The sequence below is a fragment of the Eleutherodactylus coqui genome, chromosome 2 (assembly GCF_035609145.1).
Source record: "Eleutherodactylus coqui strain aEleCoq1 chromosome 2, aEleCoq1.hap1, whole genome shotgun sequence".
Taxonomy (NCBI): Eukaryota; Metazoa; Chordata; class Amphibia; order Anura; family Eleutherodactylidae; genus Eleutherodactylus; species Eleutherodactylus coqui.
This window is the reverse complement of record NC_089838.1, coordinates 115,148,608-115,163,157: the sequence shown is the minus strand read 5'-3', so window position 1 is coordinate 115,163,157 and position 14,550 is coordinate 115,148,608. Positions and strand designations below refer to the sequence as shown.

The following is a 14,550-nucleotide window of genomic DNA, read 5'->3' as shown; positions in this document are numbered from 1 at the left end:
TACCTGCTGAAGATGGCCGCCGGGATCTTCTTCCTCGGTGGACCGCAGGGCTTCTGTGCGGTCCATTGCCGATTCCAGCCTCCTGATTGGCTGGAATCGGCACGTGACGGGGCGGAGCTACACGGAGCCCCATTGAGAAAAGGAGAAGACCCGGACTGCGCAAGCGCGTCTAATTTGGCCATTAGACGCTGAAAATTAGACGGCAACCATGGAGACGAGGACGCCAGCAACGGAACAGGTAAGTGAATAACTTTTGATAACTTCTGTATGGCTCATAATTAATGCACAATGTACATTACAAAGTGCATTAATATGGCCATACAGAAGTGTATAGACCCACTTTGTTTCGCGGGACAACCCCTTTAAGTAGCTACTCAGCTACTTAAAGGGGTTGTCTCGCGGCAGCAAGTGGGGTTATACACTTCTGTATGGCCATATTAATGCACTTTGTAATATACATCGTGCATTAAATATGAGCCATACAGAAGTTATTCACTTACCTGCTCCGTTGCTGGCGTCCCCGTCTCCATGGCTCCGTCTAATTTCAGCGTCTAATCGCCCGATTAGACGCGCTTGCACAGAAGGGTCTTCTCCCTTCTGGTCGGTCCAGGCACGAGCAGCGTTCTGGCTCCGCCCCCTTCTATGCGTCATCGCGTAGCTCCGCCCCGTCACGTGTGCCGATTCCAGCCAATTAGGTGGCTGTAATCGGCAGTGGAACGCAAGACATCCACGGTGCACGATGGGAGAAGACCCGTGGTCTTCCACCATGGGAGAAAACCACGGTGCCTCCCTGGGAAAGTACCGGTGGCCATCTTTGGAAGAAGTTTTATAAGTTGATGAAATGCTAGAATGGTGAGTAGAAACCTTCTTTAAAAGCATTTTACACGTGTACATTGTAATGCTTAATTTAGAAGGGGGACTGGGCAGAAAGAAAAAAAAATGGCACTTTTGCCTGGGGACAACCCCTTTAAGAGCAATTAAGTGTGCAAATGAAGCCTTCGCTGAATGCAGTTAATAGCCAGAGGCGCTTTTATCTGCTTTCAGTTCCTTTGTTCTCCGACGGGAAACAATGCTATCAGCACTCCCACTCCCCTGAACGATGATTTTTAGGTTGGCCTGAATTTAACAATCAGCTAGCAGTGCAACAAAAATGCATGATGGCCGCACGTTTAGACGCAACGATGATCGCTTATCAGCAATTTTTGAGCGATCACCACTTCGTGTAAATGGGTCTTTATTCTGAGTAATTGAATCATTAATTGAAAGGGGAGTTTCTCGGTGAAAAGGAGCCGTTCAAGACCTTGTTCTGACGAAGAAGTACTTTGATTAAAAAGTTGATTGCATGGAGCAAATGATGATATACATGCCAACTTTTAGGATACTTGGGCAGCTTGTATAACACTCCGTGCTTCCCTGCGCCTAAAAGTTTGGTTGGTATCGGCTGCTGCGACCCAATAATTACAACTTACTACATTCTTCGTCCTTAACGCGCCAAAATATTACTATAAGAGGCTCAAGCCCTACAGGTTTTTGGGCATTCCCCCACTCCCCCTTCGTTTCCTCAAACATTGCGATGCTATTGAGTTAAGGTCTACCACACCTGGTGTGAGCTTAGACCCATTTTATTCTCTTATTGTTAGTGTTTAATAAAATAGAAGAATTCTATAGTTTGAGTCTAATAAGGAATTACGTCATAATTGTTGATGCATATCTTGAATGTAAACTCATTCCTCTATGTACCCTGTAGTTCAATAAAATACTTTTTAACTCTAAGGCTGGGTTCACACAGGGCGGATTTGCCGCGGTTTTGCCGCAGCAGATCCGCCCGCGGCCGCTAATCTCGGGATTAGCCAGCCATGTGGACGAGGTTTCTCAGAAACCTCGTCCACACGGGACGGCTAATCCGCTGCGGTAAATCCGGCTGAAACCACGGCTGCGACCGCCGCAGCCGCGGTTTCAAAAGAAGTGGCATGTCTGTTTATCTTTTCTTTTTTGTTTATTTATGTCACGGCCGCGCTCTCCTCTATGGGAGCGCCGACCGCAACGGAAAAGCAAGCGACCGGGCCGCTTCAAAGCCGCCGCGGTTCTTGCTGCGGCCAAACCGCGAGATTTCCGACAGGAATACGCCCCGTGTGAACCCAGCCTAAAAAAAAGAATTGTTTGGAAAGGAAAAAGCAGAGAAGTGCAGCAAATTATAGGCTGCTCAGCTAAAATCTCAAATGTCTAAGTGTCAAGCCAAAACTGAAAATGTGCAAGGTAGCGGGAAACTACTGTTCGAATGGATCGAATAGCCAAAATGGCAAAGACTCAGCCGATGATCACCTCTAGAAAGATCAAAGATGATATGAACGTAGCAGTGAATTCTACTCTAATCAGAAGAGGATTAACCCTTTCCAATCCACTGACATCTGAAGACATTCTGATTTAAGGCTGTACAGCTTGATGTTGGAAGATGTCCATCGGGGTTCTCTTACTGTATATTGCCAACCGTTGGAGCCTATCCAACATGTCACCTCATGCAGTACTGTCTTAAGCCAGCATATAGCGCTGTTGTACAACGGCAGAAAAAAAGAGTAAGCCCCAACGAAAACCAGGATACAAATTGGATTGGAAAGGGTTAAGTGAATCAAGAACTCCTCGCAAAGTGATTTGTTAAGGGGGGGAGGAGACTATCCCTATCCTGAACAGGTTAAAACTTGCAAAGGAATACACTGACTGGCCCAAAGAGAAGTGGAGCAACATTTTATGGACTGATGAAAGCAAGATTGTTCCCCCTGGGTCTAGTGGCCGCAGCCTGTATGTCAGATGACCCCCGAGCACTGAATTGAAGCCACAGTACACTGTGAAGATAGTAAAGCATGGTGCTACAAAAATCATGATCTGGGGATGTTTCTCATACCACGCTGTGGGGCTTATTTATCACAAAGATGGATCAGTTTGAATATATCAATATACTTAAGGAGATCATGTTGCCCCATGCTGAAGGAGAAATGCCCTTGAAATTGGTGTTCGAACACAACAATTACCCAAAATACACCAGTAAGTGAACATCTCTGTTACAAACAACCAACCAATCCTCTGCCCTAAATCCCATAAGGAATTTATGAGGCAAAAAAAAAAAAAATGCACAACTGTGGAATGTAGTACAATCTTCCTGGACTGGAATACTTGTTCAGAGGTGCCAGAAGTTGGTAGACTCCATGCAACACGGATGTCAAGCAGTTTGCAGACACAATAGTAATGCCACTAAATATTAGTTCCACAAGTCAAAGCAAAAATGAGATCTTAAAAATGTAATGTATATACTGAAAAAATTGTGTTTTTATGTAAAAATGCTAACACTGCAATTTTTTATTTTTTGAACAGCCAAAAATCCCATTGTCTGAGGCCTCATGTCCACTGCTAAAATAAAATTAAGAATCCGCAGCGTGATCCGCGCCCCATAGGGATGCATTGGACATCCGCAGGTAGTTAAATACCTGCAGGTGTCATTTTCCCCTGAGGCGCGGATTGCGTCTGCGGGAAAAAAACACCCGCGGCATGCTCCATTTTTAGTGCAGGGCTCCCGCCGTCCGGTTCCGCGGCACACCCGTACCTGAACTTCGGCGTGGTAGTGCGGAAGAGCAGGAGTTTTAAAAAAAAAATAAAATGGAGTGCCCGGTGTATGCGCGCGGCACGCTGCCGGCATGAAGAGCACATCCGCCGGGTCGAAGAAAGAAGATCCGGCCACGACGGAGGGCAGATCCGCAGCATCCAGACAGGTAAGTAATTCTTCTTTTTAGGCCTCATGTCCGCGGGAAAGGAGGGACCCGCTGCGGGATTCTGCATGGAGAATCCTCCGCGGGCCTGATTTTTCCTGTGGACACGAGGCCTTAATCTTTTACAGAAAGTAAAGAGACACATTGTTATTGTTGTCATTTGGAATTAAAGGTGTAGAATTCGCAGTGCATTTACATTTATTGACATAAACGTTAATGATTTTGCGCTGTGTGTGTTTGCTATTCCAAACTCACAGTAATTTGTTTGAACCCTACTGCAAGTGAACACCTTAACATGGTCATTATGTTTGGTGCCAGTTATCAGACAGTTTAGTAAGGGTCCTAAACCGATTTTATTTAATTTTTTTAATTTATTTTTTTCCAGCTGTGAGTTTGTTATGGTAGATCAGAGAAAAGCAGTATCGACCAGCCGATGTAGAGAAAAGGTGACAATATGGCAGCAATAGTAGCTTCAGGCTTCATCAAAATAAAATTATGGCAGTACACACAACCTACAAGAACTAAACCAGAGGGCAAGGAGTGAAATATTGAAGCTGGCAAGCAGCATGCATGTCCACTGAAGCTTCCAAGCTGTATGCAAATGCTGGGCATTAAAGATGAGGTGGGGTACACCGCGGCCATAGGGAGGTGATGTTGTAGATGGGTAGCACACTAGGGTTTACAATTGCTCATTGTCTGACAATGCTTGCCATGTAAGTCAGCTATGCTGCAATGAAGTAGACTATTCAATTTATTATATGGCCACATACGTTACAGATACAGAGCATCTGCAAGCACCGATGTGTGCAAGCAGTACGCAAAACCATACAAGCAGTTTATGGGCCACTGCTTGGGAGGGGTACCGCAGGGAAACCAGTGGCAATCAAGAGCAGAAGAACTACTAAAAGGGAGCAGCGGAGTACGAAGGAACAGTGCATGTACTATGTGCATTCCTGAGAAGAGAGCACGGATAGTTAGCAACACAAGGTCAGGATTGTGTAACAATATAAAGTACTGTACATGCCTTCATAGTCATGTCCATATAAAGTGCCACTACTAGAAGGTTAGATACATTTGTTAACCCCTTAAAGGTGTTGTCCCGCGCCGAAACGGGTTTTTGTTTTCTCAATAGCCCCCCCGTTCGGCGCGAGACAAACCCGATGCAGGAATTAAAAAAAAAAAAAAAACAGACAGTACTTACCCGAATCCCCGCGCTCCGGCGACTTCTTACTTACCTAAGTAAGATGGCCGCCGGGATCTTCACCCACGGTGCACCATCCGATGCACCGTGCGGTCCATTGCCGATTCCAGCCTCCTGATTGGCTGGAATCGGCACACGTGACGGGGCGGAGCTACGAGGAGCCGCTCTCCGGCACGAGCGGCCCCATTCACCAGCCAGAAGACCGGACTGCGCAAGCGCGTCTAATCGGGCGATTAGACGCTGAAAATTAGACGGCACCATGGAGACGAGGACACTAGCAACGGAACAGGTAAGTGAATAACTTCTGTATGGCTCATAATTAATGCACAATGTACATTACAAAGTGCATTAATATGGCCATACAGAAGTGTATACCCCCACTTTGTTTCGCGGGACAACCCCTTTAATGACTGCCCATACATCTTTTGACAGCAGCTGTTAACTGTCTTTATTCCACAGCGCTGTCTTTTGATGGCAAATGCATGGGAAGCATGGCGCAGTTCTCTCGTGCCAGGGAGAGCAGGCGCTTGCAGTCGAAAGAGCAAGTGCCCAGCTGTTAAACACAGGGGAACTGAAGAAACCTCGGATCTCTGGTGTTTAACCCTTTCCAAGCCCATGCAACCACGGCTTGTGAAAAGGCTGACAGAGGGAGGGGGTTCTTCTGTCCCCATAAGACTCCTGATGGGTTTCTGTGCCACCTGGGAGGTTTGAATATAGCCTCCAGGTTTCTCAGCTATGGTGGCCTATGAGGCTCAACCTCTGGCTGAGCTTCATAGGCTAATACTCTATTATACTGAACTATAGTAGGGTATTATAAGAATGATAAAATATGGTGATATTCAAGTCCCCTAGTGGGACAAAAATGAAAAAAAAACGTTTAAAGTATAAAAATTTTAAAAATAAAATTAAATCAAATAATCAAAACCATATCTTTCCCTCATTACTATATTAAAAAGGGAAAAAAAAGGAAGATCACATGCAAAAATGTGTGACTTTATTGGTTACAAATTTAAAAAAGATGTGAATACCCTTTAAGCTTCATAGCCCCAGTGAATCTTAACCCTTTATAAAACACAACCGCTAAAAAAATACGAGCAACAGCACAAAAGGTAAGGAAAGATGTTAAACACAAAAGTATATCATGGAAACCCTGAGTGCTACGAACAGGACTTCCTTTGATAGGCCTTCAAAACGCCAATTATTTCACAGTTTCCTGTGCATTGAGACTGGGTTAGAGAGACAGATGCTTCCTCCGGGAAACTGCTGTCAGGTGCCGCAGCAATCCATGGAAAGGAAACCAATACAAGGCTGCTGTGCATGCGGTTAATATATAGATCACTTCTTTATTTAGTCTTTTATGCTGTTTTTGACTGTACGTTACCAACTGATATCTCTGGAATATCTACTCAGCCCAGCTGACGGCACCCATTTCTAAAAACTACCATATCATCATGTCTTGTGGCTGCATAATTCACAACTCCTTGACAGTAACTCTAAATGGACACTAACCATCTTGGAAAGTCTCTCAGTGATTTTTTACACTTTCCAACCTTCTAATGGCTCTCTCATAATTAATGCAAACTAAACACTCAGTTTGCGGAATCAAGACAAACCTATCAAAACGTTCTCTAAAATACAATTTCACAGCCATTACACCAAAACTTTATAGAACTTTATAGAAGTGTACAAGTAGCATTACTAACAACCTGAAATGTTCACATTTTAAATCCCTTACACTTACCCTTATGAATAGAATTTTGTCCCCCAACCGATAGCGGCCCTCTGATAAGTATTCAATAGAGAATCTGTGTGAGCAATTGCAGGCATGATCTTCAGCGATGTGGGTCACCTGCAAAGAGAAGGCAATTAAGAAATTGAAGATTTCTCAATTCAAACATTGTAGATCATAGTTGGGCCAATAGTAGCTACAAAGCATAAATATGGAGGAGGCAAAAGGTTGTTCAAGTGTTTAACACAATGAATTTATATTTAATTCCTTACTCAACCGATAACATCTCTAGTCTATTTTTCTACATGGCCACTTTCAGACAATTGCATGTCCAGTCCTCTGATAACGTCAAAGCCTCTAAATGTGCCAAGGGGCATGTGCCCTGACATGGTCATAAAAAGCAGCAAACACCAGAACAGCAATTCAAGCCTTACACCTAGGGTTTGATCTTGTAAATGCTCAATCATATGGTTGCACTCCCAGTCTCCTCTTCAGGATTGTAGAAACTGGGCAGATTCTCAGACTACCTTATGAAATGTGCCGAGTAGTCAGACACTCACCACTGCCAAAAAAGTGCAAGTGTGAAGGAGGACTAATGGCAAATTTACACGTAAAGATTATCTCTCAAAATTTGTTCAAAGAACCAAGATATTAATGCAGCACTGGAGGGGAGTTCAATACAGTAAAACTGTGTAAGCAACATTTTATGTGACTTTCCAGAATAAGCGGTTATGTGTGTACATGAGGAAGAACACCATTTGTCCATTAATACGACTTGCATCCTGCATTATCACACATTTTTCACTTCTGCAGGCTCTATATCTAATTCTGTGATCTCTCAGCGGGTGGGTGGAGACTGCTACTATGTTGCCTTCTATACAAAGCACATGGAGAAAACTGCAGATTCTGCTCTCTAAAGTACACAAATACCTCCATTGGGTACGACAGTGTACAGCATCACTAAGTATTGTAGAGGTCATTTCAGTAGCTCTGGGATAGAAAATCATTCATCATTAGCACCAGGCAGTGAGATCTGTGTCCAAGTCCCTCCCTTTTCCTCCCCATAGACTTCTACAAGCAGTTTGAATGTAATTGAGTATAGTGGCAGGATGAGCGGAAAATCAATTTCTTGCTAAAAAAAAAAAAAAAAAAGTTGCAAAAAGCTTTATTAATCCATGGTCAGAATAAAAAGTTTTTTTATTCTGACCATGGATTAATAAAGCTTTTTGCAACTTTTTTTTTAAACAATAAATCGATTTTCCGCTCATCCTGCCACTATACTCAATTACATTCAAACTGCTATTGGAGTCTTGTTGTTCGGACTCTCACTGTGGCTTGTAGTCTATCCACTTCACCCTTTTGGGTGTTTCTTTTGTGTGCTGCTGTACCCGCTCATTGTACTAGACTTCTACAAGCAGTGCAAGTCATCACTTCCTGCAATCAGTTTTACCCATTACTAGACACAAGCTTCATATGACAACAGGCAGTGGACAGCAAATTAGAAGAAAGGCAGACCCCTGGTGGGATTCTTCCACATAAAAATGTAATTGATAAAGGGATTTGTTTTTTGGCATTGGCCTTTTGCTAGTTATCACATTGGCCATCATATAAGCAAAGGTTGTTTGATAAGTTAGTGACCTTTTAAGTATTTTCACTTCTACAAGTTTTGATACTACAATGGGCTAAATTATTTAAAAGGAGAGTCGGAGCACCCAGCGACACGGAAACTACTACACAATAGTGCTGTCAACTGGTGTAAGGTCTGACTTTCCACACATTTTAAGAATAAATAATATGACATTCCTGACCGCAAAGTAGGGGAAATAAAACAATTTCTTATTGTGTAAATGAACGGACCTCCATCTGTTCTTCGCCAAGACCCCCAAGCTTGACAACAAATCTGAGGGAAATTACTGCATGTGTAGTTCTACAATTCTGCCAATGAAGCGAGTCTATAGTGAAGACTTGTAAGAAACACTTAGTCACTACTCTCAAAATTAGCCCTACAGCTAAATACAAGATGGAATATGAAGTATCTTACAGCCTCGTGCAGCTCATGGTGACAGCAGGATTTCTCAATAGTGGTGGGAGCTAGTGGTCCAGACTCCATTAACAGGGTTTCTTCAAGCTCAATCTCTTTTTCAAGCTTTACAAGAACTGGCGGTTCCACTCCGTATCTTGTATAAATTAAAAAACAGGGAAAAAACACAAAACAAGATATTAAAAAGACAGTTTGCGTTCTATTCAAAACGACAAATACAGTGAAGAAATATAGAATATATAGAACATGTGAAGAAAAAAAGGTAACATACCGGGATACAATTCGGCCCACATCAAGGAGGCAGAGACACACTTGTCGGGGGTCTTTATGAAGAACTAAAAACACATTTGATCCATCAGATCAGTTATGAGTAAAACCTCATGCAATCATGCTTCTGTCAAGCACTATTTTGTGGCATAAATGTACAATACTTAAAAACAAAAAAACATCATTTTTATAATGCAATTTTTTGTAAACAAGAGTTCTGCATCAATCAAACCACAGTGGCTTCAGATGAAAACAAACTATTGAAAAGGACTATTGAGGCATACAAATTTAATTGCACTAGAAGATACATTTACACTCATAATGAGCTCTCAAACCCTGTCTGACAAATGCTGCGCAGCAGCTGCTTGTCAGGAGCTCCGCCAGTTCCTTACAGGCATATTTTACAACACGAGGTGAAGTTTTCAAGCTAAAGTACATAAAGCTTCAGTAAAGGATCTTGTTCCTCCTGACACTATTACATAGGTGTTAATCACGAGGTTTACCATTTTGAAGGGGGTAGTTGATTCAAGATAGCTTCTCCTCAAAAGCATCTTTTGTTGGAAGTTATTTTTGATTTCTGATCATAAGAGCTTGAAACAAAGCCATCATTTATGGTCAAAACTGGGTCAACGAACTAATGTTCACACCATTAGTTAAAGAAACATTTACAAAACAGACCATCTGCCACACGCAAGATAACAGCCTTGGGTCCGCACAGAAGGAAGACATGTAAAAGGGCTGTGCCGCAAATTGGAAATGTGACCGTGTAACAGGAACACATGACTTGACTCCTATCAAGATACATTAAAGAGGTTGTCCGGTCACCAATCACCACTTTAGTGGGGCTGCCTGTAGTTAAAAAAAAAAAAAAAAAACAAAAAACTGAGCAGTACTTGCCTCTCTGCTACTGGGATCCAGAGCTGCAACCCGTGTGGTCCCGGCGTTTGCTGTGAAAGCTGATGCCACCGGAAGTCAGGTGACCGCTGCAGCGTCATGTTCCCGAACTCCTGGCATCAAGGCGCCAACAGGTTCTCAGGAGAACAAGCGGTGATGCTGCAGCCTCCGACTAGCTACAGCGGTCAACTGACTTTCGTAGATGTCAACTGACACAATCACCCGGACCATAGCAGGGCAGCAACGCTGGATCCTGGGCAGTGGTGGAGTGGCAAGCACTGCTCGGTTTATTATTTGACTGCAGGCAGTCCTACTAAAGGGATGTTGTTCAGTAACCAGACCACCCTTTTAAGAAACAAAGTAACAGAATTTTAAACCAATTTCGATGGACACCTTATTTCTAATGTGTTACATACTTTTGTCTGTTCAAGCCCAAAGTCAGGACAGAGCTGCAGATAGCACCATTTGTTCAGTTAAGAGAACAGAAACATAATGGAATAGAAGCAAACTGACAGCAATGCTTTTTTTGAAAATCCATTGAATGGGGAAAAATAGAAAGGTTTAACTCCGTTTTTCTGCTCCAAAAATAGAAAAGCAGACAGATTTGTGACCAGAAGCCCTAAAGCAGGTGTGAATGGACCCTAAAGGGACTCACGCCATACCCAGTGTGTAATGGCTGGCTGTTTAACCCTTTTGATAAAACAAAATGTAAGCCATTAGACAGGGAGGGGACTTCCTGTCAGCACCCCGCTGTATGTTTGACATGGCAGCCATGGAACTAATGAAGACCACACAAATATTTTTTTTTTTTTTTTTTTTTTTTACTTTGCATTATAATACCCTGCAATACAGAATTATTGTAGTGCATTATACTGGGTGAAAAAAAGAAAAAATATATACTCAAAAATCCACAACATATAGCTGGCAACAAACTTCTATATGACTGGGTGCTTTGACAGACAGGTGGTCTACCTTTTCTTTCAATAGCCAAGTGGACCACAGAACAGACACTATATGTCCTTAAACTACTTTGATAGCTGAGCTTTACCTCAGCTACTTGCTCTTATTACTCATTTTGGAATATCCTGAATTTAATATATAGTTGGCAACAGAAGCCTTCAGGTTTTCCTAATATTTCCTTATTGTCAGACATTTAGACACCGCTTATTGGTTTTCCTGTAGCCCACCACTTATTTTCCACTATTGTGGCAGAGAGGCTGATGTCTGAATAGTGGTATAGGGTTTTGCTCTTTAGCAGTAGGGGTTTGTTAGCAGCATAATAAAGGAGGTGTGATATTGCTACATGGTAGCCACCACACTGCACACATTTGATCTTCAGTCTTATCTCTCTACTGAGTTTGAGACTCAATTCTACAAATCTTCTGACCTTGCCTGGACCCTTCACATGTATTGGGAAGGAGTCTGGCAAGTCACAAAACTTGCTGTTGGCTGTCAGACAGGAACCCCACTCTGTTTGTGCTACATCACTCTACTACTATACCAGATGGTACTTAAATAGGGAGTTCTTGGAAGTACCAAGTAAAAGCTGCACGAGTGTGTGCATCACCACTTTGCAAGAGTACTTCACAAGTGATTTACTAGTTTGATGATTCAATGTCTTAAAGACTTAAAACTGGCCCTGTGGGAATTTTTACCAGCACCTGACAGGTCTGTTTGGCATTTAGAAAAAAATTCAGCTAAAGGAAAAAATTTAAAGGTTTCTGTTTTTTATTTTAAATTGTACCTTTTAACAAAAACTAAGAACTTACCGAGACCTTCAGATTCAAAAATATAAGCATCATCCACCCCAATATTCTTACACCAACGAAGGAAGTTGGCCGTGTTGTCTCGAGCAAAGAATGAGCCAGATGGTGCATCTTTTCTGCATGGGACCTTCCGCATGGGCATACCCTGGTGAGAACAGAGAAGTCATTTGTAAGAAATCTACAGAATGCAAACTTGTCGTGCCCGTTCCAAGCAAGATTCCGATACATGAAACAAATCTAAACATTTTAGAATCTCCTTCCCTTATGTTTGATAAGCTCTTCTAAAAATGTACTTCCAGTTATCACATCTCGCATCTCGGACCAAAGCTTTTAAAGTAAATGTGAACAGCAGACACAGCTGGTGGATTTAGGTGTTGTTACAGAGGCGACACCAGAAGCTCCTACATTATTAAAGGGGTTGTCCCACATTCAACATTTGAGCAAGATTAAAAATGTGTTTTTCTTATGACACCAGTGACAGAAGATGGGCTAATAGATGTATTGCACGGTAATTTTGTTAGCCATTAAAAAGGTATCATATCTACAAGATTAATTTGTTTCTCTTACTGAGAACAATACCATTTGCTTCTACTGGCTAATAGGGTATCAAACTTTTTTTTTTTTAACCAAATGGAGTTGAGTCTCACTGAGAGATCATATTACATAGAGCCGAGCTGTAGAGAATGTATAGAGTAGAAGGATACTGGCTGCACAAAAACACAGGTCTCTTCCGGAGCAGCGCTAGCTTGTCATCTTCTAGTATTTCACACCAATGCTTGGTTGAGTAAAGCTTTGGGGAGGGACACTCACCCAGAACTTCTCCTAGCTTATTAAAAGTAGGCAGAGTAGTGGGCTATGGGATAGCGTGCACTGTTCCTGCATGGGGGAGAACTTTTTAGCAGGCAGTACCCACCCCTCAGAGCTGAGTTCAGGAAAAAAAAAAGTTGGAAATAGGACCTGTAGAGAAGAAACATTGCTCAAAAATACATTATACCAGTCACACAGCGGTTAGCAATACTGTTCTAACTCAAGTATACATAACCGCTTACTCATCTGGTAGGCACATCTTAAAGGTCATAATGTTAAATATATATAATTATAATGTAAAAGTCCTATAATTACCACTAGCTCCTCAGCCGTGCAGCATTGTTTCATAGTGTGTTGCACAACATGAATCAACTGGCAGAGATGAACACCATTGTCGAGATCTTCCATAAATCGCTCCGCTCTCACCTCTACACCTGTAAAAACACCATCATTTTATGTATATAAGTGCTAATATGATTTATTCACAGGATGCATTCATGTCGAAGTTTGAGGCAAAAACTGGGAGTGACCGGCATGCGATTAAGCCCCTGATTTAACCCCTTAAGGACTACACTGTTTTGTACCTTAAGGACCAGACACCTTTTAGGGATTTTACCCATACGGTGGTTGTACTGTCCAATTTTTTTCCCCCTTTAAATATCAAAATTATTTTTGCTATGTTTTTTTATGTGACATATAGGGCTATTTTTTGTTATATCTCCTTCACTGACTTTTTTCCATGTTTTAGTTTTATTGTGGTAAAAAGTTTAAAAAAAAAAAAGATTTTTTAAACATTTCTAGTTACATTTTTAAAATTAGTATATTTACACTAAAATAAAGTATAGGAACAGGTTCCTCATTTGTTTTGGGCGTTTAGATATACAATATGTATGGTTTTGGAGGGAATATATATATATATATATATATATATATATATATATATATATATAAACCTCTCCTGCTTTCTCCTTTGGTTTATCAGCTATCACGTCCTGCCTGTGATTGATTGCAGAGCCAGGAGGCTTAAAGCCATGCCCTAATTTTACATAGGCTAGGCTTAAAGGGGTTGTCTCGCGAAAGCAAGTGGGGTTATACACTTCTGTATGGCCATATTAATGCACTTTGTAATGTACATCGTGCATTAAATATGAGCCATACAGAAGTTATTCACTTACCTGCTCCGTTGCTAGCGTCCCCGTCGCCATGGATCCGTCTAATTCTGATGTCTTCTTGCTTTTTTAGACGCGCTTGCGCTGTGCGGTCTTCTGCCTGGTGAATGGGGCCGCTCGTGCCGGAGAGCTGGTCACCGCGTCGTCATCGTAGCTCCGCCCCGTCACGTGTGCCGATTCCAGCCAATCAGGAGGCTGGAATCGGCAATGGAACGCACAGAGCCCATGGTGCACCATGGGAGAAGACCGCAGTGCATCCCTGGGAAAGGATCGGCGGCCATCTTTGGGAGAAGATTTTTTAAAGTCCTTATTTCATCGGATCGGTGAGTAGCAAGCGGTTTAAAAACCACTTTAATTTGCTATTTTATGCCAGGGGGGTGACAGGGGGAATGGGGTAAGGTAAAATTTTGAGGTTTGCCGCGAGACAACCCCTTTAAAGCCCAGGACCAGGGGCCGTAAATTTACTGTGCGTGGTCCTAAACGAGTTAAACACAAAACACACTGCCATGGCGCTAAATAATCACTTTAAGGGTATATTTACATGGGGTTGAAATGCTGCAGAGTGCCCAAGTCGAATTCCGCAGCTAAAACAGAGTCTAAATCAGCTGCGTACCCGCAGCGTATTTTAAGTGATACAGCGCTGACCTCCCAAGTCTTCGGCTGTCAGCACACGGCAGCCTGTACTGAGCGCAGGACCGCTGACCAGGTGATTGTATTTCCACATCACCTGACTAGCAGCGCTGCGCCCACTTGAGGCCACCGGATACAAGATGGAGTGCGCTGACAGCCGAAGACATCGGAGGTGAGCGCTGTATCTTTTTTTTTTTTGTTGTTTTTTAAACGGTTGTGGATAAACAGTCGATTTAAAGTTAAAATACGCACGAAAGGTGCGAATTTTGATTCAGTTTTGGATGTGGA

At 42.5% G+C, this 14,550-nt stretch overlaps 1 protein-coding gene across 1 annotated transcript in view; it reads right to left on the bottom strand.

Moving 5' to 3' along the window:
* Positions 1-14,550, bottom strand: part of GAS2L3 (growth arrest specific 2 like 3) — a 41,859-nt gene that overhangs the window by 7,689 nt on the left and 19,620 nt on the right. Inside the window, exons 5-9 of the mRNA XM_066591396.1 lie at positions 12,779-12,897; positions 11,660-11,801; positions 9,001-9,064; positions 8,730-8,865; positions 6,701-6,808 (exon numbers count right to left, since the gene is read on the bottom strand). Coding sequence (XP_066447493.1) covers positions 6,701-6,808; positions 8,730-8,865; positions 9,001-9,064; positions 11,660-11,801; positions 12,779-12,897 — 569 coding nt within the window. The remainder of the gene's footprint in view (positions 1-6,700; positions 6,809-8,729; positions 8,866-9,000; positions 9,065-11,659; positions 11,802-12,778; positions 12,898-14,550) is intronic.